The sequence below is a fragment of the Hemitrygon akajei genome, chromosome 1 (assembly GCF_048418815.1).
Source record: "Hemitrygon akajei chromosome 1, sHemAka1.3, whole genome shotgun sequence".
Lineage (NCBI taxonomy): Eukaryota > Metazoa > Chordata > Chondrichthyes > Myliobatiformes > Dasyatidae > Hemitrygon > Hemitrygon akajei.
The window spans coordinates 114,451,303-114,476,975 of record NC_133124.1 but is presented as its reverse complement, the minus strand read 5'-3'; the positions used below and the strand labels follow the sequence as shown (position 1 = coordinate 114,476,975).

General features: G+C 42.5%; 1 protein-coding gene across 1 annotated transcript in view; it reads right to left on the bottom strand.

Annotated features, from left to right (window-relative positions):
* Positions 1-13,102: 13,102 nt before the first annotated feature.
* LOC140730165 (zinc fingers and homeoboxes protein 2-like) overlaps positions 13,103-25,673 on the bottom strand; it is a 112,318-nt gene continuing 99,747 nt past the window's right edge. Inside the window, exons 2-3 of the mRNA XM_073050295.1 lie at positions 17,554-20,328; positions 13,103-13,845 (exon numbers count right to left, since the gene is read on the bottom strand). Of these exons, the coding sequence (XP_072906396.1) occupies positions 17,559-20,162 (2,604 nt within the window). The 5' untranslated portion in view covers positions 20,163-20,328 and the 3' untranslated portion in view covers positions 13,103-13,845; positions 17,554-17,558. The remainder of the gene's footprint in view (positions 13,846-17,553; positions 20,329-25,673) is intronic.

Here is a 25,673-nt window from a genome sequence, read left to right as displayed (position 1 = left end):
ATTTAAAATGTTTACAGGCTCTGAGAAGTTTTTGGATGTAGATGGAAGAAATAAAAGGCATGTGTGGCAATAGTGCCCACTTCACTGTTGGTTACTCTCAGTACTGCAAACTATAAATTGAAACAAATTTTAAAAAGTTAAAACCGCAGGCAAGTCACAATAGCGTACTGGTTACCTGGGGGGATCGAAGTTCAGAGTTCAATTCTAACACTGTCTGGTAAGCAGGCTCCCCATGGAATGTGGGGGGTTTCCCTGCATGCTCTGGTTTTCTCCCATAGTCCAAAGACACATCGGGTAAGTTACTGGGTCACAATTGGTGTCTGTCTATTATGTTAGATGATCCAGAGGCTCTAAAAACCCTCTTGTCTGGTGTCTTACTGGCATTATAGAATGGATGAGGTCAAATTTCATAATCTAAACAAGGGAAAAACAAATCATGGTCATTGTTAGCAATAAAAAGTGTGAATCTTAAAAATAAACTTGATCATCTGCCCTTACAAATCAAGCCAGAAGTGAAAAATTTGCATGTTACTGATAGAGGTAAATTTCAAATCATATTAGCCATATTACTAAGACTGTGTTCTTTCATTTAAGGAAGAATTCAGGAGTTAATTTTCTTATAACAGCTCAAGATGCAGAAAAATTGATGCATGCTTGTGCTTTTAGTGGATTAGTCTATGGTAATGCACTCAGCTGAAGACCGCCTAAGAAAGGTATAAATCAGCTGCAGCTTGTTCAAAATGCAGCAGTAAGAATCTTCACCAAAATAAGAAAATTTGAGCACTGGTTGCCTGTGTCCTTTAGGATCAATCTTAAAACGCATACAAGGCTCTGAATAATTTAGCTCCTCTGTATATTTTGGAGTACTTATTCCCTTGCATTCCTAATCCATGAATATTTGTATGCTTAGTTTTCTTAGAGCTAAGTATACAAGACCTGGTGATGTGGCCCTTTGCTCTCATGCACCAAAAATCTGGAAAACACTTCGAAAGATCTATTTTTAAAAAAATTTGGCCTACTTATAGGATTACTTATTGCCCATTGATGAAATTTATATAATCTGCTATATTCAATTACAGTTTATTCTATATAATTCTCATTTTCTAATTTTTTCATTTGTATTATATTGATTTATTGATACAACCACAAAGCACTTTGAGCCTGCATCTTAATATATTAAAGGTACTATATAAATAGTTATTGCAAAATTATCACATGATTAGGTTAAGATTAATCAGGGTTGGCAGGGCCAGAAGGGCTTACTCCATGCTGGATTGCTAAAATGAAAATAATAAAACTTTTGTATGGAGCTGATTCTTTAGGGACAAGCTGGTCCCCTATCTTGTTCAAACATCCTGGATAGAGTAAATGTCGAGAGGGTGTTTCAATTTGTAGGAAAGCCTAGGATCCAAGGGTATAGTCTCAGGTGAGCAATGGTGAATCTGTAGAACTCATTGACAATACAGCAAATTCTGGTTAAGGAATGGATTCTCAATATTCCTGGATTTCAGGGCTTTAAAAGGGATGGGGGGGGAAGGGTAGGAGGGTGGTGTTACTGGTCAGGGATACTATTACAGCTACAGAAAGGGTGGGTAATGTAGCAGGATCCTCTTTTGAGTCAGTATGGGTGGAAGTCCCTGGCTTCCTAGCAATATCATGGAAAAGGATAGAATCAGAGAGGAACAGGAAGGGAGCAGTTACTCTATTGGGAGTATTCTATAGGCCCCCTGGTAGCAGCAGAGATACCAAGGAGCAGATTGAAAGGCAGATTTTGGAAAGGTACAAAAATAACAGGGTTGGTATCATGGGTGATTTTAACTTCCCTAATATTGATTGGCACCTAATCAGTTCCAATGGTTTAGACGGGGCAGAGTTTGTTACGTGTGTTCAGGACGGATTCCTGTCACAGTCTGTTGCCAGGCCGACTAGGGGGAATGCCATACTAGATCTAGTATTAGGTAACGAACCGGGTCAGGTCACAGATCTCTCAGTGGGTGAGCATCTGGGGGGACAGTGACCACTGCTCCCTGGCCTTTAGCATTATCATGGAAGAGGATAGAATCAGAGAGGACAGGAAAAGTTTTAATTGAGCAAGGGCAAATTATGAGGCTATAAGGCTAGAACTTGTGGGTGTGAATTGGGATGATGTTTTTGCAGGGAAATGTACTATGGACAAGTGGTCGATGTTTAGGGATCTCTTGCAGGATGTTAGGGATAAATTTGTCCTGGTGAAGAAGATAAAGAATGGTAGGGTGAAGGAACCATGGTGTCAAGTGAGGTGGAAAATCTGGTCAGGTGGGTCTATTGAGGAATATAGGGTAGCAAGAAAGGAGCTTAAGAAAGGGCTGCGGAGAGCAAGAAGGGGGCATGAGAAGGCCTTGGCGAGTAGGGTAAAGGAAAACCCCAAGGCATTCTTCAATTATGTGAAGAACAAAAGGATTACAGGAGTGAAGGTAGGACCGATCAGAGATAAAGGTGGGAAGATGTTACTGGAGGCTGTGGAAATCAGCGAGGTCCTCAATATTTCTCTTTGGTATTCACCAATGAGAGGGAACTTGATGACGGTGAGGACAATATGAGTGAGGATGTTCTGGAGCATGTTGATATTAAGGGAGAGGAGGTGTTGGAGTTGTTAAAATACATTAGGACAGTTAAGTCCCCGGGGCCTGACGGAATATTCCCCAGGCTGCTCCACGAGGCGAGAGAAGAGATTGCTGAGCCTCTGGCTAGGATCTTTTATGTCCTCGTTGTCCATGGGAATGGTACCGGAGGACTGGAGGGAGGCGAATGTTGTCCCCTTGTTCAAAAAAGGTAGTAGGGATAGTCTGACCAGTGAGCCTTATGTCTGTGGTTGGAAAGCTGTTGGAAAAGATTCTTAGAGATAGGATCTATGGGCATTTAGATAGATAGATACTTTATTCATCCCCATGGGGAAATTCAACTTTTTTTCCAATGTCCCATACACTTGTTGTAGCAAAACTAATTACATACAATACTTAACTCAGTAAAAAAAATATGATATGCATCTAAATCACTATCTCAAAAAGCATTAATAATAGCTTTTAAAAGGTTCTTAAGTCCTGGCGGTTGAATTGTAAAGCCTAATGGCATTGGGGAGTATTGACCTCTTCATCCTGTCTGAGGAGCATTGCATCGATAGTAACCTGTCGCTGAGACTGCTTCTCTGTCTCTGGATGGTGCTATGTAGAGGATGTTCAGAGTTTTCCATAATTGACCGTAGCCTACTCAGCGTCCTTCGCTCAGCTACCGATGTTAAACTCTCCAGTACTTTGCCCACGACAGAGCCCGCCTTCCTTACCAGCTTATTAAGACGTGAGGCGTCCCTCTTCTTAATGCTTCCTCCCCAACACGCCACCACAAAGAAGAGGGCGCTCTCCACAACTGACCTATAGAACATCTTCAGCATCTCACTACAGACATTGAATGACGCCAACCTTCTAAGGAAGTAGTCGACTCTGTGCCTTCCTGCACAAGGCATCTGTGTTGGCAGTCCAGTCTAGCTTCTCGTCTAACTGTACTCCCAGATATTTGTAGGTCTTAACCTGCTCCACACATTCTCCATTAATGATCACCTGGCTCCATATGAGGCCTAGATCTCCTAAAGTCCACCACCATCTCCTTTAGAGAATCATGGTCTGGTCAGGGACAGTCAGCATAGCTTTGTGAAGGGCAGATCATGTCCAACAAGCCTGATAGAGGTCATTGAGGAGGTGACTAGGCATATAGATGAGGGTAGTGCAGTGGATGTGATCTACATAGATTTTAGTAAGGCATTTGACAAGGTTCCACACGGTAGGCTTATTCAGAAAGTCAGAAGGCATTGGATCCAAGGAAGTTTGGCCAGGTGGATTCAGAATTGGCTTGCGTGCAGGAAGCAGAGGGTCGTGGTGGAGGGAGTAAATTCGGATTGGAGGGTTGTGACTAGTGTTCCACAAGGATTGGTTCTGGGACCTCTACTTTTCGTGATTTTTATTAACAACCTGGATGTGGGGGTAGAAGGGTGGGTTGGCAAGTTTGCAGACGACACAAAGGTTGGTGGTGGTGTGGATAGTGTTGAGGATTGTCGAAGATTGCAGAAAGACATTGATAGGATGCAGAAGTGGGCTGAGAAGTGGCAGATGGAGTTCAACCTGGAGAAGTGTGAGGTGGTACACTTTGGAAGGCCAAACTCCAAGGCAGAATACAAAGTAAATGGTAGGATACTTGCAAGTGTGGAAGAGCAGAGGGATCTGGGGGTACACATCCACAGATCCCTGAAAGTTGCCTCACGGGTAGATAGGGTAATTAAGAAAGTTTATAGAGTGCTGGCTTTCATAAGTCGAGGGATAGAGTTTAAGAGTCACGAGGTAATGATGAAGCTCTATAAAACTCTGGTTAGGCCACACTTGGGAGTACTGTGTCCCGTTCTGGTCACCTCACTATAGGAAGGATGTGGAAGCATTGGAAAGGGTATAGAGGAGATTTACCAAGATGCTGCCTGGTTTAGAGAGTATGGATTATGATCAGAGATTAAGGGAGCTAGGGCTTTACTCTGTAGAGGAGGAGAGGAGACATGATAGAGGTATACAAGATATTTAGAGGAATAGATAGAGTGGATAGCCAGTGCCTCTTCCCCAGGGCACCACTGCTCAATACAAGAGGACATGGCTTTAAGGTAAGGGGTGGGAAATTTAAGGAGGATATTAGAGGAAGGTTTTTTTTTACTTAGAGTGGTTGGTGCATGGAATGCACTGCTTGAGTCAGTGGTGGAGGCAGATACACTAGTGAAATTTAAGAGACAACTAGCCAGGTATATGGAGGATTTTAAGGTGGGGGGTTTATATGGGAGGCAGGTTTTAAGGGTCAGCACAACATTGTGGGCTGAAGGGCCTGTACTGTGCTGTATTGTTCTATGTTCTATTATTGGATCACCTTGAATAGAGTGGACTTGGAGAGGTTGTCCCTTTAAAGCTGAGGCAGTTTCTTCAGCCAGAAGATAGTGAATCTGTGGGATTCATTGCCACAGAGGGTTTTGGAGGCCAATCATTGTGTTTATTTAAGGCAGAGACTGAGAGATTGTTAATTGACAAGAATGTTAAGGGTTATGAAGAGAAGACGGGATAATAAGGTTGAGAATCAGCCATGATTGAATGACAGCAGACTTGATGGGCCAAAGAGCTTAATTCTGCTCCTTTATCTTATGGTTTACGGTAGTGATCCCACAGTGGGTGATATTGCCCTCTCCCCGGAGGAGTTTCCATGGGGGTAGGGGGAGATGCCTGCTTGCTCATTGCTAAATCTGGAAAGCCCTATGCAATTGGAGAAGAAATGATTCTGCCAGCATAAAGGAGATTCTCGTTATCTAGTTACCTTGTGCTACCCACCTTTACATTGGTAATTTGGAAAAGTGAGAGCACTGTACACAAAGCTGGAAAATGCCACACATTTTGATGTAATTACAACTAAGCTTTCAGCTGATTGACATAGAGGAACAAGACATGGCTGTGCTACTATTCTCTCCAACCCAAATCACTTTGGGTCTTAATACACAAGAAAAACAATTTTCAATTTATTTCTTTGAAAAGGATTCTGTGCATTTTTGAAGTGTAACAAATTTTTAGCCATTGTTGTCAGCCAATACGTTTACACAACTATCAGCAAGCAGGACAAGGAAATTTTAATTACTTAATTAATAAATATGACAAAGAAAATGTTCAGAGTAGAAATGCTGAACATTTGAGTGTATGAATAGTGAATTGGTTACTTTCTCTCTACTAGTTAGTGGATCAGGCAGGACATATAAAAGAAAGTCTGTATTTCCGGTAACAATATTCAGGAAAAGTCACAAAACCAACTTGAACATTTTACAGTCAGTTGCACATCACAGATACAGACCACTTGACCTTACAATCCCTATTCTATGCATTAATTCCATTTGCCCGCATTCCATAACTCCTTTCCTATTGCAGCACCCATCCAAATAAGTTTTAACATTGTAATTGTAACCATCTACAGCTTCCTTTGGCAGTTCAACATACACACCATTATGTGGGAAAAATCTTTAAATTTCTCCCCTTTCACCTTAAGCATAGATTCAGATTCCCTGAACCAAGAAAAAAGCAAGACTATCCATGCTTCTCAATTTTATACACCACTGTTACCCTTCAATCTACATTCCAGTCAGAATAAACAGAACCTATCCTATCTCTTGTTATAACTTCAGGTGCTAAAATTAATCCCAAATAAATTGGATATCAAAATTGATTTGTACAAAGTAAGAGTATGGATCAATAAACGGATTGGTACATTTGAACAGGTAAATTTCATTTAGCTGTGTTCAAAATGCTTGAAAAATGGAATAAAGGTATGACTAAACCAAATGAAGATGAATATACATCGACAATAACAAAAGAATAATTTACTTCACAATGAATTAAATCACTTACTGTGTACCAGAAACTTAGGCAAGGGATAAATTTTATATCTCAATGATCCTTGAGGGATTTGTGTACTGACCACAAACAGAAACATAGAACTGAGTTCTCCAACTTTGAAGTTTATGGATGGTTATAATTCACTTTAACAATAATACTTCTTGTCTGACATTTTGTGCCAATTAAGACAAAGATTGCAGGATTATGAATTATAACTTTTTCCCCTGGCGTCAGTTGCAAACATTTACACTTAGTGGCCACTTTATTAAGTACACCTGTTTTTTTAATGCAAATATCTAATCAGCCAATCATGTGGCTGCAATTTAATGCATAAAAGCATGCAGGTTCTTGTTGTTCAGAATAGGGAAGAAATGTGATCGAAGTGACTGACTGGGAAATGATTGTTGGTGCCAGACAGGGTGGTTTGAGTATCTCAAACTGCTGATCTACAGTTTTCATGCACAACAGCCTCTAGAATTTACAGAGAATGGTGCATAAAAACAAAAAAAATCCAACAAACTATACTAAGACAATTAAATAATATTGATAGTGGTGTGCAGTTTCAAAATATGCCTGCAAAAATGCAAGGTATCGTTCACCTTGGTCAAGACTCCTTCACCATAAACTTTAAATAATTGAGACCTTTATTGTCCAAGATATAATGAGTGGCCATATGGGGATCACTAACGTGAAGGGTCAATGTCCTCTCACCCTGGAAAATATCTGACTCTAAATCCCTGAAGTCCACACTTAACCACACTGCAGGGAGACCTTCAACATATGGACAACATTATTTCAAGAATGTGATTCATCGCCTTCTTGGGTGTAATTATGAATAGTGATTAAAACCTGACTACCAATTGATGTTGAAATGCAAATTTCTTGGGAACACAGAACTACAGTAGCAGTTATGTTACTTGATTAGAATTCATTAATGTACAGACACAGCGTGAACAGTATCAACCCAGAGACATGTTCAAATGTCAATTTGGCAGAGTAATTAAGTCATTCTGCATCGAGAAGCTAATATCATTATGGTCATTATGAAAGTACTGGATTGTCAAAAAGAAAAGAATGATTCCCTAATGAGATGGTGAGCATCCATCATCCTTAACTTGCCAAGGTTATGTGACTCTAGTCCCATCAGTGCAGATGGTCCCTCTACAATCAGGGAAAATTGTACAGGATAATAGACATTGACCTTATCTGTGATGTTCCATGAAACAAAGCAAAACTACACCACAAACAGTGCCCAGCAACAGATTAACAACTAGCGAGGATGCGCAAGCATTTAATCAGTTAATACTGAGTTTAGTAAACATAATCCAAATAGAAATAAAAATCAAAGCATTACAAAGCAGTTATTAAGGTAATAAGACAATATAATCTTTTCTTACCTTTTTATTGGAGTTACTGCAGCCATATACAATACCACCTCACCTGCGCAATTCGTAAATCCATGGACTAGCAGTAGATCCAACTTGTTCTATTTACAATTAATCATTAAAGTTTTCTTTCATTTGATTGGTTTAGGGTTTGGTAACTCAGCCAATAAAATTAAGGCAGTCCAGTGGAGCAGCCATTTTGAGATGGGCTGCTGTCTGGTCAAAGTGCTGTTGGTTGTCCAGGTGTGGGCTTTGGTGAATGCCATGCTTCAGCGAGGAAGGCAAACAGCACCAGGATGGGGGTTTTCTACTGCTTTTTAAGCTAATCAGAATTTTCCCCTCAAAGCTTCTAGTCATGGCATATGAACTTTGAGCTGTGTCATTCCCCTCCTGTGCAATGTGGAGGAGGCTGCAAGAGTCCCTGATGACTACATGTGGTAAGTGCATCGATCTGCAGCTCGTCACAGACCGCATAATGGCACTGAAGCTGTGTACAGGTCCACTGGACACAATGCAGCCTAAAGATCTAAAGGAAGATAGGAAGTGTTTGACCAAACAGGAGAAGCAGTTGCAGTAAGGTAGTGGAAGAATCTATTGCAGCCATCTCCCTTCAAAACAGATATGGGGATGGGGGGGGGGGGGCGGGGAGAAGAGGAAGAGGACATGGCTTATCTTGGGAAGGCTGTAGCTAAGATACGAGTGGCTCTGCTGCACAAGAGGGTATGAAAGAGTGGCAGAGCTATCGTGGTAGGAGATTCCATAGTAAAGGGAATAGACAGGAGCTTTTGAGGCCACAAACAGGATTTCTGGTTAATACATTGCCTAGCACGGATGTCTCGGAGTGGCTGCAGGGCATCCTAAAGAAGGAAGAACTAGTTGTCAGTCTACATGTAGCTGCTAATGATATAGCGGGAAAAAAGCAGGGTGTGCCCCTACTCGCTGAATTTTGGGAACTAGGAGAAAAAAAATTTAAAAGGACCTCAAATAAAGTTATCTCAGAATTGCTGCCTGTGCCCAAGCTGGTCAGAGTAGGAATAGCAGAGTAGTTGGGGTGACTATGTGGCTTGAGCAGTTTTCAGGAAGGTTTCAGATCTCTGGTTCTGTGGGAGGTGGAATCAATACAAACCAGGCACTCTGCAGCTGGGTGGGGGTGGGATCAATATCCCAAGTGGATTGTTTTCTGGCAGAGGGATTGGGAATCCATGCAGAAAGGTAGGGGTATGCATTGCAAAAAACCCAAAGCAAACATAGAAAACCTACAGCACAATACTGGCCCGTCAGCCCATTATGCTGTGCCAAACATGTACTTATTTTAGAAATTACCCAGGGTTCCCCATAGCCCTCCATTTTTCTAAGCTCCATGCACTAAACGTTTAAAGAAAAGTGAGAGTGGTCTATAGAAAACTCAGATGCAAAAGACAGGGACTTCATAGAATGGATCTGTGACCTTTCTTGAACATCATGTTATTAAACCTATGAGAGAACATGAAGACTTAAATCTGGTCCTTCAATCTACAACCAGTGTATTATACCTAAACAAGGGAGATGAGAAAGGTATCGGTTAGCTAACATAGATTGGGAACAGGGCCAGTTGATGAACAATGGAGGACTTTTAAGTATTTTTCAGAGCTCAATAAAAGTATATTCTGGTCAAAAGCAAGGACTGAAAGTGTAGGGAGAGCCAGTCTTGGATAACTAAGGAAATAAAGGAAGGCATCAAATTAAAAACCCATGCACACAAAGTCACCAAGAGTAGTGAGAAACTGGAATAATGGGAAAAATTAAAAGCAACATAAGTAAAAGATAGATTATACTAGCACAAAATATAAAAAACATAGTAGAAGTTTTACAATAATATAAAGCAGAAAAGGGTGCCTGAAGTTAATGTAGGTCCCTCGAAGACAAGGAGGATGAATTAATATTGGATAATGTGTAAACAACCAAGGCTTTGAACAACTGTTTTGTGTTGGTCTTCATGTCATGTCACAGGAAAATGTTATTGATGTGATGGAAAATTAGGCCATCTTTGAGAGGTACTGCTGAGCTACCTAGTGGGTGTAAAGGTAGAGAAGTCCCCTGGTCCCCTGGTCCTGATGAACAGTGTACTGAAAGAAGTAGTGGACGTCATAGCAGGGGTGTTTGTAATAATTTACCAAAATTCACTGCATTCTGGACAAGTCCCAGCAGATTGGAAGACAGTGTTTAAAAAGAGGATGTAGGCAGAAGGCTGATTAGCATGAGATCTGTAGGCAGAAAAACACTTTAAGGTATCATTAAGGATGAAATAGTGAGAAATCTGGATTAACATTGTTCCATCAGGCTGACGTCACATGGATTCAGGAAGGGTAGGTCCTGTCTGACAAATTTATTGGAATTATTTGAGGATATAACAAGTGCAGTGGATAAATACTTACATTTCCAGAAGGCATTCAATAAGTTGCCGCAAGACTTATCCAACAGGTTATCAAGAAGGCAAATGGAACGTTGGCCTTCATTGCTAGAGGGACTGAATTTAAGAGCGGGGCGGGGGGGGGGGGGTGTGGCTATGCTACAACTGCCAAGGGTGTACATGAAGTACTGTGTTCTGATCATCTTACTTGAAGAAAGACATTCAGGCTTTGGAGCAATTCAAAGGACATTCACCATGGTGATTCTGGAGATGAGGGGGTTAGCCGATGAGAGACTAAGTAGCCTGTGAATATACTCACTGAATTCAGAAGAATGAGGGAATCCTATCGATCCCTTTCATAATTTTACATGTTTCTGTAAGACAGAGGCAGGAAGGTTAGGGGACATAGCCTCAAGATTCAGGGAAATAGATTTAGAATGGAAATGAAGAAGAAATGCTTTTCCCAGAGATTAGTGAATCAGTGGAATTCTCTATCAAGGGAAACAGTCGAGGCTACTTCATTAAATATAATTAAGACACAGATAGACTTTTGTAGAGTAGGGTTAATTCAGGTTTATGAGGAAGAAGGTGGAGATCATCAGCCACGATGGTAATGAATGGCAGAGTAGACTCGACAGGCCGTTCCTACTCCTATTTCTTTGTTCTCCACTTGCAAGCATCTCCAGAAGATGGCACATCATCATTCAAAGGAAAACTTCGATGATTTCTTAAATTCCTGAAGGAAGCAAACGGACGATTACTAAATCTTCCTGAAGAAGGGACTCAGCCCGAAACACCGACTGTTTATTCATTTCCATTGATGCTGCCTGGTCTGCTGAGTTCCTCCAGCATTTGGTACATGTTGCTTTGGATTTCCAGCATCTGCAGAACTTCTCGTGGGATGAATACTAAGCTTGGAAGTGCTGGTTTAGGTCTTACAACTTCACAATAACTAGATTTTATAATGCAAACTAAAATACATGTTTGTACAAAATCAGATAATTGAAACATTGTATAATGGCAGAACTGAAAAAAAAAGTTGGCCCTCATAATAACAACACACATGATAAAAGCAGTCTAAACTAATAGCAGCTGCAGTCAATCAGCTGGGATGGTTGTTAATAAAACACATGCAGATTTAATATGCAGAATAAATTAAGTGACATTCTATTAAATATAACTATTTGGAGCCACTAGCAGTTTGTTATTAAATCAGTGTAATCACATTCATTGTTCTTTGATGTATTAGGCTATATTATTTTCACATATTTAACTGTAACTTAGCAATTTTAAAAGTGGAAGGATCATTTTTCCAGTGTAACTTGTAACTCTCAACAGTCCAATTTTTAAATACAAGCCACAATGCTTTTCCTTTTTTTTGCAATTAATCCCACGCTCCAATTAAACCAGTCCCTTAGGGGTATAGTGGACAGCAAGGAAGCCCATCAAAGCCTGAAGTGTGATCTGGACCAGCTAGGGAAATGGGCTGGAAAAAAAGGCAAGATGGAATTTAATGCAGAAAGTACAATGTGTTGCACTTTGGGACACAAACCAGGGTAAGACTTGCACAGTGCATGATAGGCTCTGAGCTCTGTTGTAGAACAAAGGGACCTGGGAATGCAGATCCACGATTCTTTTGAAGCTGCATCATAGGTAGGTAGGATTGTAAAGAGCTCCTAGCACATTGCCCTTCATAAATCAGGACACTGAGTACAGAAGGTAGGATGTTATGTTGCAGTTGTACGTGGCACTGTTGAGGCCAAATTTAAGAGTATGATATACAGTTCCCGTCACCTACCTACAGGAAACTATCAATAAGCTTGAAAGAATGCAGAGAACATTTACATGGACGTTGCTATGACTTGAGTGCAAGATTTAGGGTAAGGTTGAAAAGGAGTGCAGGAAAATGAGGGGAAATCTTATGGATGTGTACAAAATTAGCCAGTAATATAGATATGGTGCATACATGCAGGCATTTTCCCCTCAGGTTGGCAGAGACTAGAATTAGAGGTAATTGGTTTAGAGTGAAAAGTTAAAAGTTTAAGGGGAGTCTGAGCAGAACTTCTTCACATCACTTGAGGGGGCGGTGTGGATGTAGAATGAACGGCCATTGGAAAGGTAGATGTGGGTTCAATTGATATTTAAGAGAAGTTTGTAAAGGTACATGGATGGGAGGAGTTTGTTGCAATATGATCCAGGTGCAGGTAGATGGGACTAGGTAGAAGATCAGGTCAACATAGGCTAGATGGGCCAAAGAGCTTGTTTCATTGCTATAATACACTGACTGCAAAAAGCCACCCCTTGCAAGTGGCTGTTTAGAATTCTTGATTGAAATGTGATTACTTTCCCTTTGCAATGTTACTTAATCAGACAATAACCAGGATGGCGATTGAATTCATGACTGACACCTTGAATGAGTTTTAATAGAATTATAGAGAACAGGCAAATTAAGCCTCTCAAGCCTGCCCCATCACTCAATTTGATGATGATGGTTGATTAACACCGTTCACAACTCCTCTTCTGTGGCATTTCCCTCGCCTTTCAAAAATTCAGCTGCCTCTACCTTAAAAACCTCTGTGATCTGGCCTCCACACCCTCTGGGATGAAGAATTCCAGAGATTCACTAACTTCTGTGAAAAGAAATTTATTTGGCATCTGTTTGGAATGAGCAGTCTCTTATCTTGCAGTGATCCTAGACAGTAATCAGGATAGAATCTGAATTCATAATTGAGATGCAAGTTGAGGTCTTATGGGAGTTCACAAAGTCAGATGTGTGCCATTCAGCAGCTGTTAACAGCATAAACCCATCAGACCAACTCCAAAAATCTCACTCAGACACTGTCAACAAGTCTCCAAACTTTTGAAAGCGACTAGAATGACAACAAAAATGCAAACCGGGGACAACACAGTTTATTATCTGAATATGCAATTTTGCAAAAGATAGGAAACAAGTTACTGCAACTTTAATGATATCATACTGACATAAATAAGTCAATATTGCACATCTCTAGCTGAGCGAAGCTGGCTAGAGCAGTTTGCATTCCATTATAAATGTAGCCTCTTACAATAAAAAGCTGCTAACAATAATGTGCTTGTTAAATATTTTCTTCCTGCCATTTTGTACGTCAGAGATCAAAAGATGTCAAAAGATTCAGTCTCTCAGTCCTCCTTGAGCTGGAGGTCCAGACTTTTTATTATTTACTTCTAGTTGTGAAATAGTGACAATAAAAGATGCCAAAACAAGAGCCTGATAGTGGTTACTAAATCTAAAAAAAACAAGAGGGCGCAAAGAACAGACCCTGATCTGTAAAGTTAACTCTCACCAATTATAAATGTAATAAAATTGCTAAATTGTACAAATCTGTTCAAAAACAGAAAAAAGATATTTACAAAGATCCTTTTGATTGCAGTAGTAGTAAAACTTTGGCACTGTGGATAGAATTGAATCTCTCACTTTCAGAAAGATACTTGTACAGTAAGTCAGTCTTTCATTCCGTCTCTCTTTGCTGTTTCACACAATATAGAGCGCGAGACAAAGCCTCAGTTACTTTCTTTGCATCACAGAGAATAGAAATGGTAGTTGTAGTTTTCTTTAGACACGTTGCTATGTGCGTCAGTTATGTTCTCATTTGGTTTTCTGCAAAGGGGAAAACAAAAGAGATGTTACATACTTTAACTAAAGACAAACCCTATCAAACATAATCGCACCAGAGTTGCAAATCACTTGTCCTGGGATCGGTTTTTCTCCTCTTCTGCCAACTCGAGTAACTTGATCTCATTTTGATCATGAAGCAGTCACTGTTTCTCTTGCCAGAGATGCTACCTGACCTGCTAGAAATCGCCAGCAAATCTTTTTTGTTTGTTTCGGTTTTAGTTTTAGGTCGCCACTTTGTTCAATCTTCTCCTTCATTCTTTTTCAAGATCCTTGTGAAGGGACCTGGTCCTCCAGGACACATTATTCTTTGTGCGCCTTGCAAACTGCATGGTTCCAAATGCACTACAATGGCCAGGTGGCTGAGGAGGAGGAAGATTTCAAGTACCAGTCTCCATATTTAAGGAAGAAGTTTGAAATAATACGGGTTTACTAAACGAATACCCAGGTAGGTGGGTTGTCTGATGAGGAATGGTCACACAGTTTAAGCTTACGTCCACTCAAGTGATTTGACTGAAGCATCCGAGGGCTGGGAGAATATGAAGTGGATATTCATGTGGGAATACCACAAGCTAGAATAACCTCTCTGCTTTTACACTACACGCAAGAGTTAATTCCAGACCTCCAGCAGCCTGTAGGTCGTTGAAGGGAAAAGTTAGACAAGAACACAAGGGTGAAGGAAACAGAAAAACATGGTAAGCATGAGGCGGAGGAAAACTGGAAGGAGGATGTAATGCAGCGTAGAGGAGACTGGTCAAAGTTCTTGATAAGTATTGACCCAAAAAGGTATTCTACAAAAGGTTGAAGTAATCTTTTCAGTAAACATATCTAACCCCTAATTTTGTTTTACTTATATAAGTTTCAACAGAAAATTAGTGGCACAGTAGTACTGTTGGTATGACTGCTATCTCACTGTTCTAGTGACTTGTGTGTGGAGTTTGCACATTCTCCCTGGGACTGCTGGAGTTGAAAAGAATTGATGTTTTGAGTCAAAACCCTACATCAGGGATCTGTTGCACAGCTCACTGAGATCCTCCAGCAGATTATCTGAGCGAGAATGTTGCATTTTCCTGGAGAAATAACCCTGCATTTTACTGGAAGGTGCCTTAGATAATCTCCTTTGCTCTTTTGGAGCGTCGGGAGAACACACACCACCCCCTCATTGGGGGTCAGCAGAACAAAGGGTGAGTAGCTTCACATTCCTGGGTGTGAACATCTCGGAGGATCTGGCTTGGGCCCAACACACTGATGTGGGATAAAGACTCAAGCAGAGGCTCTGCCCCTTTAGGAGTTTGAGGAGACTTGGACTGCAACCAAAGTCTCTTACAAACCTGTCCAGTGTCCAAAAGAGCATTCAGACTGATTGAATCACAGCCTGGTATGGGGTCTCCAATGCATAGGAATCAAAGAAGCTGCACTCAGCTACTGCCATCATGGGCACGACACTGCCAGAGGACGTCTTCAAGATGGGGTGCATTAATATGATGGCATCACTCAATAAAGACCCTTAAACACCCAGGAAATGCCTTCTTCTCATTACTACCACCAGGAAACAGTACAGGAGATTGAAGGCCCGTGCTCAGTCCATGAACATCGTTTAATCATTACTTTTATTTTGTACTAATTTTGTCTTTTGTCTTTGCAATGTACTGCTGCCACAATACCACAAACTTCATGTCAAGTCAGTGATAACAGTGGGTAGCACAATGCTTTGCAGTACCAGCAACCAGGGTTCAATTCCCACTGCTGTCTGTAAGGAGTTGGTACATTCTCCCCGTGACCGTGTGCAGTCCAAAGACAAACCAGTTGGTAGGTTAATTGGTCATTGTAAATTGTCCCGTGATTAGGCTGGGGTTAAATTGGGGGTTGCTGGGCAGCGCGGTTCGAATGTCTATTCCTGCACTGTGTCTCAATGAATAAATAGATAGAGAATTAAATAATGGATGTGGCTTTCAGGAGAAAAGACTTTCCTGTGAACTTATCCTCCAATTCATTGGCTGATAGTGCTGCTATGACAGCCATTTATAAAATAGTCTGCAGGAAGTTGATGGCAGGTTCTGGGGCTGCATCTGTACTGTCACACTGTCAGCCTGCAGACTCCAAATGCTGTGTGTTCACCCAGTACCAAAGATGTCCATGGAGCCAGTGCCTCACAGGCCCTCAATGTGAGCAGACTAGAACAATCAGCAGGAAGCTCATTCTAGTGAGCAAAAATATTGAAGTTGTTTTCCAACCTCATTTTCTATCCTTATTATTGTTTTTAATCTACTTCTACTTCAGACAAGCTCCTACCCAAACTGGAGCAGGTATAGAACCAACACATTGGAGGGATAAAGGTACCAAAGCAAAATTACATTTCAGTGGCTGCTTGGGAGATCCAAAGTGCTTTACAACTGAAGCAAACAAGACATGAATGAATCGGTAACAAAGCATTTAAGTATTTCTAATAAGTATTTAAATTATTAATCCAAACAATTTTTTTGAGTTCAATTTTGTCCCAAGGTTTTGATTAGTTTTGAATGTTTATGATAGTCACAGACATTCAATCTCTGACATAGCACCCACACTGGTGCAAGAGCTTTAGCCAGCTGTCAAGAATATTTGTGGCAACACACAAAGACACTGGAGGAACTCGGAGGGTCAGGCAGCATCTATGAAGGAGAATGGAGTTGATATGTCTCAGTCCAAAACATCAACTGTCCACCGCCTTTCAAAACGCTCCCTGACCAACTGAGCTCCTCTAGCACTTTGTGTTACTCCAGATTCCAGCAACAACAGACTCTTGTGTCTCCAAAGTATTTCTGAGACATCTGTTGGCCCTGTGCTGTGAAGCGTTTCCTCAGCAGGTTCTGTCTGTGGGGATCATTGCTGTGTAGGGTTAGGTGAACAACAAGCGCAGGGAACATTCTGCCCAGTGCCTGTGCAGGAGCACCCCGTGGGCTGACTTTGGCCTGTACCTCTGCAAAGCCCAGAGAAAGTATGATGGGACCCTTCTTACACCACCAAAAAGCGCTTTCTCACAAATAGAACCCCCACTACTATACAGGTCATCTCCAGATTACGAACCACTGATTTACTGACACCACTACATACAAACCACCTCCCAATACTAAATTCAAAAATCTAACGTATATACATACATTTGATCCTACAAACAGAACCTGCCCCCCACCCTAGAAACAGCTTTCTCATCAGTCTTGCATTTTTGATCCTTTTCTTAACAACACGGTGAGTATAATTACCAAAGACTGATTTTTGTGCATCTGCTGACAAATGAAGACAATCAACTCATTGATGTCTGTAAAAATGGAATTACTTTGTTAACCAGGGATGGCTTGTGAGTAACACATCATGCATAATTAAAGTCTAGGCAGAACACTATTAACCGCAAGTTGCATGTGATCCCAAGACTGAATGCTGTTAGTTGTAGTGCAACTGGAAGAACAATGGGGATGGTAAAAAATATAATCCTCTCTTCAGTACTAGTGACAGAATTCTACCCCTGAAACCAACTGGCCAACAAGCACTCTGCCCCAAGTGACAGCCTGGTCTGCAACCCCTCTCTAACCCCTTCCAAAGTGGGGCTGACCAAACGGCTCCTTCCTTTACGGGGCCCAACAAATCCATTCCCTTGCTCGGGAGACCAAATATGTTTAAATCCTGCCGGATAAATTAGGTCACAAATTCCTTTACCTTAGCTATATGTTCGAATTCTCGGCAGACATGCTTTCTGAATCCAGTTCATTAAACCCAGTCGAGCTGCACCGTGACGCACGAGCCCAGTTGCCAGTGTACTCAGACAGGACATAGTCATCTTTCTCACTTATATCGTCCACCATAGTCCAGTCCTCGTGCTCATCCTCCTCGCTGCATTGGCCGTCTCTGCTGTTGCTCTCGGACGTGTCCATAGCGTCTTCCGTCTGCTTTTCCGCGAACCAGTCCCTCACCTGCTCATAGCTCATGTTGGACTTTGACACCAACTCATCCAGGTCCTCCTCCTTCAGCTGCCTGTGCTGCACGTAATACTGCAACAGGACCGACTTACCGCTCCGGCTTTGCGTCGAATGCGCCGCTCCGCTCCAAGCACCGGCCATCTTGAGCCCTCTGCTGCCCCGCGCCCCGCTGCCATTGAAGCTACTCTGCCCGTTGTGACCATCTGAATTCGCTCTTTGGTAATGGTCAAGCCATTTTAAATTGCCATTTTTAATTGCATATCTGTTGTCGCCGAACCAACGCACTATGTCATTTCGAGGCAGTCCGGTCTGCACCACTAACGTGTCATACTGCTCCACAGTTGGCCACTGAGTGCGTGCAAATGCACTCTTCAGGATATGTAACTGTTCCTGGCTCTTTTTATGAGTCCTATCAATTGGACTGGTGGTTTTAATATGTTGCTGTGCTCCACTTGGAGGGGGAGTCCTAGACTTGGATAGGTAGTGTGCAGCAGATTGCGACATTTTGACGTGGACGGTTTCAGCTATCTCTGATTTTATATTTTCTTGCTTCAGGTCGGCTTTCCTCATTTCTAGAATCCCTCCTTCTAAAGAGTCTCGCAGTTTCCTCCGCTCGGAAAACCAGGCATCTATTTCTCTCCTGGTCAGCTTTGACTCCACCCGCAGTCTATCCTTCTCCTCGTCCGTCGGGAAGGAGCTGTTCTGGAAGCTCTCCTCCAGCACCTTCAGCTGCTCTGCGCTCTTCTCTTTGAACTTATGGGACCCAAAGTCAGAGAACGTGTTCCATCCAGACCTGCGAGCTCCGTGGCCAGGAGCAGGTTCATGGGGAATGGTGACCGTGGTTTCAGCAGAGGTGTGGCTCGAGTGTCCCTTCTGGGTTCGGTAACGGTTGTCGCTGAACCACTTCTTAATCTCCGACCGGGAGAGCTTGGTGACCTGCATCAGCCGGAAAACCTCATCGTCATCGGGGAACTGACTGACCGCGAAGCTGGCTTTTAGTTCCGCCATCTGCTCCTTGGTCTTCTTGCGGCTGATGCTGACGTCCACGTTTCCCGGTGAGAACAAGACCGAGTTGCCTTGCGACGCCAGCTGTGCGGCGCAGACCTGGATGATGTTCGCCTGCTGCTTTGAATCCGCCACCACCTGGGAGGAGAGCATTCCCCGCTTCTGGGACTGGGCCTGACTCGAGCTGCCGGCCACGGTCAAGGTGATGGGGGAGCAAGATGCCGCTGCCCCGTTCGCGACTTGAGTCAACACAATACCCGTCTGCCCCACCAACTGGCACGGCACACCCGCCTGGACAATATGCTGGGTGCTGCCTTTGGCAGCGGCCGGCACAACGGTGATCGTTGGCGTCTGGATAGTACCGTTAAACATCATCTTCCTGGCTTCCTCCACTTCTTCGGGAGCCCAGCTGATGCCGTGTTTAAGGCGTTGCGTTGAGAACCACATTTTTATTTGCTCTTCTGGATACTTTGAGACTGCCGTCAGCCAGGACAGTTCTGCTTGGGTAGGGTAGGGGAACTTGTTAAAGGAGCCTATCAGGTTCTTGTTAACGTCCATAGCGGTGTTATACTTGCAGCCGTGCATGGGAATCATGACTTTGGGTATTAGGTTGAAGTTCGGTGGTGGCTGTATGGAAGGCATCACGTGAGCTACCCCATCCTTGATCACAGTCTCTGGAACAACCAAACCAGCGTGGAGGGGGCCATTGGCATTCTCTTCCGCCTTGCTCTCCTGCGTGGCGCCAAATTCATCTTTCACTCGCGACACCGTGTTTAACCTCTTGCCGTCGACTTTGCTTTTGTTCATCTTCATGATGGGTGTTTTGCTGATGGAGATTCCGGCAGGAGGCATCTCCTCTTTATCGGCGTTCCTGCCGTTCGTGGGGTCGTCGAGGCTTTGTTCTAGAATGGTCTGGTTATTGCGCTTTATCAACTTTAACTTGAAGCTGGTCTCTCCTGGATGATACCTGCTATTGTGATCAGTAAACGTATCATACCTTTTTGTTGTAAAGTTACAAACCGCACAGACGTAAAACGGATTGAGGATGACATTCGGATGTAGGGTATCAACATGTTCTGTAAATTCATTCAAGTCCTGTGATTCAAAGGTGCAGTATTTACATTCGTAACCTCCTTCCAGCTTCCTGGTCCGGTGACTGTCTAAGGCAGCTTTCTCCAAAACCGGATCCTCATCACTCATCCCACTCTCTGCTGGCCAGCTCCTATCGGACAACTGGTGCGGGGAGCCACCAGCCTGCCCAACGACCTCCAAGTCTGGGTCTCGCTCTCTCACGTCTGTGGCACGAACCATGCACGGCGTTGTTGACTTCCGTTTGCTAGCCATCAGTGGCTGGGAGATGAGGGCAGTTGGCCAAGGGCCTTGGTGAAGGCCAAGAGTCTCTTGAAGGAAGCCGGTCCAGCACAATTTCAGGTTGCGGTAGCTCTGCCTTTACTGACTGCCGTCAGCTCCCGCTAGCACCTCGTCTGGCCGCATCACAGCAGAATTTTACCTGCAATACACAACAGCGATGTTGGTGTTACCTTTGTGTGGAGCAAGAACGACAGCAGAGCAGCAGGATTAAGTGTTTTTACTGAGACACGTTAGCTACGGCACACGCTGGGCAACTTACAGGGCGGGAGTCATGAGCCGAGACAAACACGTGCACTCGAAAACAAGCACGAAAGGAGAGGGCCTTCTGTGTGTAGGAAGCCGAATTGATTCACTGCACGAACAATCAGCAAGCGTGCGCGTGCACACTTGTCACGCTCTTGAATTGACCTGATACGGCTCAGTTAGGTTTCTTTATTACAGTTTGCAAAATGCACAACAGTGAGAAACAGAACTGAGAAGCCGCTTACTGACAACAAGTCCAGTGAAAACCTCTAAGTTTCTGGCATCAATAGAGGCTATATGACACCAACATTTATTGGGTTCTTATGAATCGTGGTGAATTTGTTTTCACTAATCTATCCAGCCCAGTTAAGAAATGGAAAACTCACTGCAAATCACTACACTTTTTAGTCAGTGAGTCTAAGTATAGGAGGTACGTGTCCTCAAATAAACACTTCAATGTTATATTAAAAAAAAACTTTTCTCCGTCAAAATTGATAATCAAAAAGTTTAAAGTACTTTAATATGTTACCAAGAGGGAAAAACTGCTTATTTTAAGTTTAATTAATTTACATCCTTTAGCCTGTAGCCAACATGTTTGACATAAACTTTGCAGAAGGTAGTTTGTTCAGTAAGGTTTTATGTTGAGATGTCTCAACTTGTCAGGGAAATTCAATACATTGGGGATTGGGGAGGCGGGTGGTAAGTCAGTTACAAATGAATGCAGTAGTAGAGAAAATCCTTTAATGAGAGCAATGAGAATAGGAATTTGTCCCTCAAAGGATTCCAAAGGGAATGTGGAATGTATTTAAGGGCAAAACACACAAAGCATAGAAGGATGTAGCAACAGGCTGAGATAGGGCAGATGGTGTAAACTCAACACAATGTTTTATACATAGCAATTTAACTAACGGTCCAAACAGAATATAAACTGTGGATTAATTGTTCTAAAGTAACAGTTTCAGCTGCACTCCTGATATTTTTAAATTTGGAATATTCTGAAATAGCAAGAACCATCAAATGCAACTGGTGTTCATTAAGCAAACTGGTAGCATTATACTTCCCATGTATCCAGTGCCCATCTGTATCCAGGCACAGTGTCCAGGCTAATGCAACTTACTGGCGTTTAGGGCAGCAATGAAGGTCCTCCATCTCTGTATCGAAGGATTCTTCATTGCTGCTTCTGTAACAATTGTTTTTTTTTTGTCCAGTCAGGGTTGTTATCCCCGAGCTGAACCCCAAACCTGGAGGACTGGGGGGACTACCCGGTCTGACCTCTACCCTATGACCTGTTTGCCATGGGTGACCCTACCAAGAGCCAAAGCATAAAGCCCTGACTCTGACCAAGATAGCTTTCTGGGTCATTGAGGCACACAAGCCTCCAAACCCTACGACAAGGTTGTGGTCCTCTTGGAGGAGACTAATGTAAAAGTTCCACCAGTTGCTCACATGACTTGTGCCCCTGCACACATACTGGAATTTACAATTACCTGTTCTGCTGGACACTGACATTTCTGAGCCATCTCAATTGTCACAACATGAATTTTGTTATCAAAGATACATAAACCTGAGGCAAACTGGGCATGAATAAGATGGGCCAAAGGGCCCATTTCTAATGATATGCGACACTAACTATATTATGACATTGAAGAGGGCCATTTACCCCATCAGAGCAATCCCAAACAACACCATCCAAACCTTTATACATCCATACAGGATGTTGAAGTTGCTCTATAAATGCTTCATTGCAAGAGGGGATGTGGGGGAAAAGGGCAAGGGATATTAAGAATAGCCTGGCATTGCAAAGACACAAAAGGACGTGTGTGGCTAGGTTCCTAATAGGAACTTGTCTGTATCATTGCTACAGAGTTGCTGCTGACCAAGAAAACAAGGCCAGGCCAAAGTGAGAGATCTACGGAAAGCACTGCCTCAAGAAGGCATTGTTTAGCAAAGGCCCCACGATCCTGGCCATGCTACTTTCTCACATCTATCATCGGGCAGGTGGTACTGAAGTCCTGGCCTACGTCACCTGGTTCAAGAGCATCATCTTCCCTTGAACCACCTGGCACAACCCTAAGCACCACCTCAGTATAGCAACACTGCTCTGCACTACAGTAGACTGTTTTTGTTCTATGTTCTTTCTTGCACATTTTTGATTAACTTGTTTAAACTTCTGCTTTTCTTGTGAATGTTGTATATCCAATACCATGTGCCCGTGACGCTGCTGTAAGTTTGCCCCATTACATTTGTGTGTGCATGTACCTGAGCATACGACAAACTCGGCTTCTTTTCAATCCTTCCTGATCAATGACTGCCCATGAAATAGCTGTGCACATCCGACAGAAAGCTACCACTCCATAGCTCACCCACAAGTGTCTGCCCTTTGATCCAGATGTATGGGACTGACAGTTTTATGCATGGCAATGAATAGGTCAAAAGTATGCACTAGGTCAAGGTGTTTGAGTAGGAAAAGCAGCAAGGGGTGTCAGTCATGAATCACATTGAATAATCTTTAGCAAGGCCTGCAGTCTAAGCCTTAAATCATAATCAAATTTATTAACATCTTATTGGATGTGAAATTTGTTGTTAGGTGGCAGCAGTACAATGCAAAGACAAAACTTACTCTAAATGATAAAAATGAGGAATAATGAGGTAGTGTTCATAGGTGCTTGGGCTGTACAGATATCTGAGGGCAGAGGGGGAGAAGCTGCTTTTGATTATTGAGTGCAAGGTAGAATATTTAATTTATTACCCCAAATTATACAAAAGGCAAATCACGACAAAGGGGTTGAGTACTAGAAAAATAATAGCTATATTTATAAAATTAAAGTTTCTACTAATTATCAGTTGGCTGTAATTAAACGTATTGTACCAATCATACTGGACTTACACTTGAATGGACACGTGCCAACCTTTTCCTGGCATGAATAGTGGGTTTCCAAATACCGGAATTTCAGTACATTGATTGTTACCAGAGCAAGATACTGGGAGAACAGGGAAACCCCAGACAGAAAACACCCTGGGCACAGATGCTAGAAACTGCTGGCTAATTCACTGCTCACCAATAGTAGTTATTTTATCAATACTAGTTCTAACGTCCCTCCTTGCAATTTTACAGAGTAAATGTGAATACAAATTTGATTATATTAGATTCCTGAGGATCAATACCCTCCTGGTAACCAGCTGGACTTCAGTTTGACTGACTTGTAGAATTCTTCAGTAGTTTGAAGATGGTAAAAAGACAATTTATTCACAACACTCTGAGAAAAAAGTTCTCCCATTCCTCAACCACAACAACTGTTGTTTAGCAGAATCTAAACTCTCTGAATCTTCTAGGGTACATTGTGACACTGAACAACATCCCACAAGCAACATCACAGTGAAACTCACGAAAATTTCATTTTCACGCTCAATAAACTTGGAAACAAGAAACCAGTTTGTAAACACTAAAACATGATGGACCTGTAACCTTTGAACAAATAGTAAAGGTTCTTTACTGTCAAGTGGTCCAGTATTTCCTCATGTCACCCGGACAGTACACAGTTAATGGCATGACCCTTCAGTGCCAATGTACTGAAGGATCTTTGGGTCCAAGTCCATAGCTCCCCGAAAGTGGACATACAGGTTGACAGGGTGGTAAAGGCGGTACAGGTGGCCTCCGTTTTTCCAACGTTCGCTTTACGACAGCTTGCTGTTATGAAAGACCTACATTAGTACCTGATTTCACTAACCAAAGAGGATTTTCGCTTTTACGAAAAAGAAGACTCCCGCTTTTTCGTGTGTTTACCCTGAGAAAGACTACCATGACCATGAAACCTTGTGTGGGCAGTTGTGTGCACATGCGTGTAGGTGCCAATTTTTTTTCTCCAAATCGATTTCAGCTCATTGCCTTCCCGCTTTCGATAAGTGAAACTACACCGTACATACAATATTTCTACTTTATATAGGCTGTATATTTATCATGTCATTCCGGCTTTTACTATATGTTCGTGTTATTTTAGGTTTTATTTGGTAGGTTATTTTTTGGGTCTGGGAACGCTCAGAAAATTTTCCCATATAAATTAATGGTAATTGCTTCTTCGCTTTAACGACATGTCGGCTTACAAACAGTTTCACAGGAATGCTCTACCTTCGGATAGCGGGGGAAACCTGTATACGGCATGCTTGTGTTTATTAGTCATGGGAATGAGTTCAAGAGTCAGGAAATCTTAGGCTGCTGCTTTATAAAACTCTGGCTAGGTCGCTCCTGGAATATTACATTAAAATCTCACTATAGAAAGGATGAGGAAGATTTGAAGAGCCTACCGAAGAGGAACACCAGGACACTGCCTGAATCAGAGGGCATGTTGTTTTAACAAAGGCTGGACAAGCTTGGGCTGCTTTCTAAGAAATGGTATGATAACATTTTGGTTAGCACACCGCTTTACAGTATCAGAGGCCTGGGTTCATTCCCCGCCACGGCCTGCAAGAAATTCGTACATTCTCCCCGTGACCGTGAGAGTTTCCTCCGGGTGCTCTAGTTTTCTCCCACGGTCCAAACATGTACTGGTTGGTAGGTTAATCACTGTCCCGTGATTAGGCTAAGATTAGGCGACGCTAATAAAATTTTAAAAATTAATAAAATGATGAGAGGCACAGACAAAGCAGACAGTGGCATTTCTCTCCCCCCCCCCCACCCCCAGGGTTGAAATGTCTAATACTAGAGTGCATACATTTAAGGACAGAGGGGAAAAGTTCAAAGTAGATGCTCGGGGCAAGTTTTATTAAAAAACAGTCGTGGCTGCCTCTAACAATGCTGCTGGGGCAACAGTGCAGGTAAATATGCTAAAGGCATATATGAGGCTCAGATAGGGACATGACTATACAAAGAATGAAGGGATATGGACAATGTGTAGGCAGAAGGGATTAGTTTAGTTGGACCTTTAATTATGAGTTTAATTAGTTCACCAATAGCCTGTTCTTGTGCCATACTGTTTGATCTTCTAATTAAAAACAAAAGGCAGAGAGAAGTGGAACGAATGATCAGAAAATGCAGGGTTTGCACAGTTTTCAGCCACTGGGTTTTCTTGGAGCTAACTTGGACTTTGTACTCCTCTGCTGTGTTACATTATTTTCCAAGAGAAGAGGGCTTTAATTTTTAAGGTCTGTAGTAGATCAGCTGGGATACAACACTGCCCTAAAGCGAACAGTCAAGTCACGTAGCAGACAAAGGCTGCTTATGCTAAATTGTGAAGAATCACCACT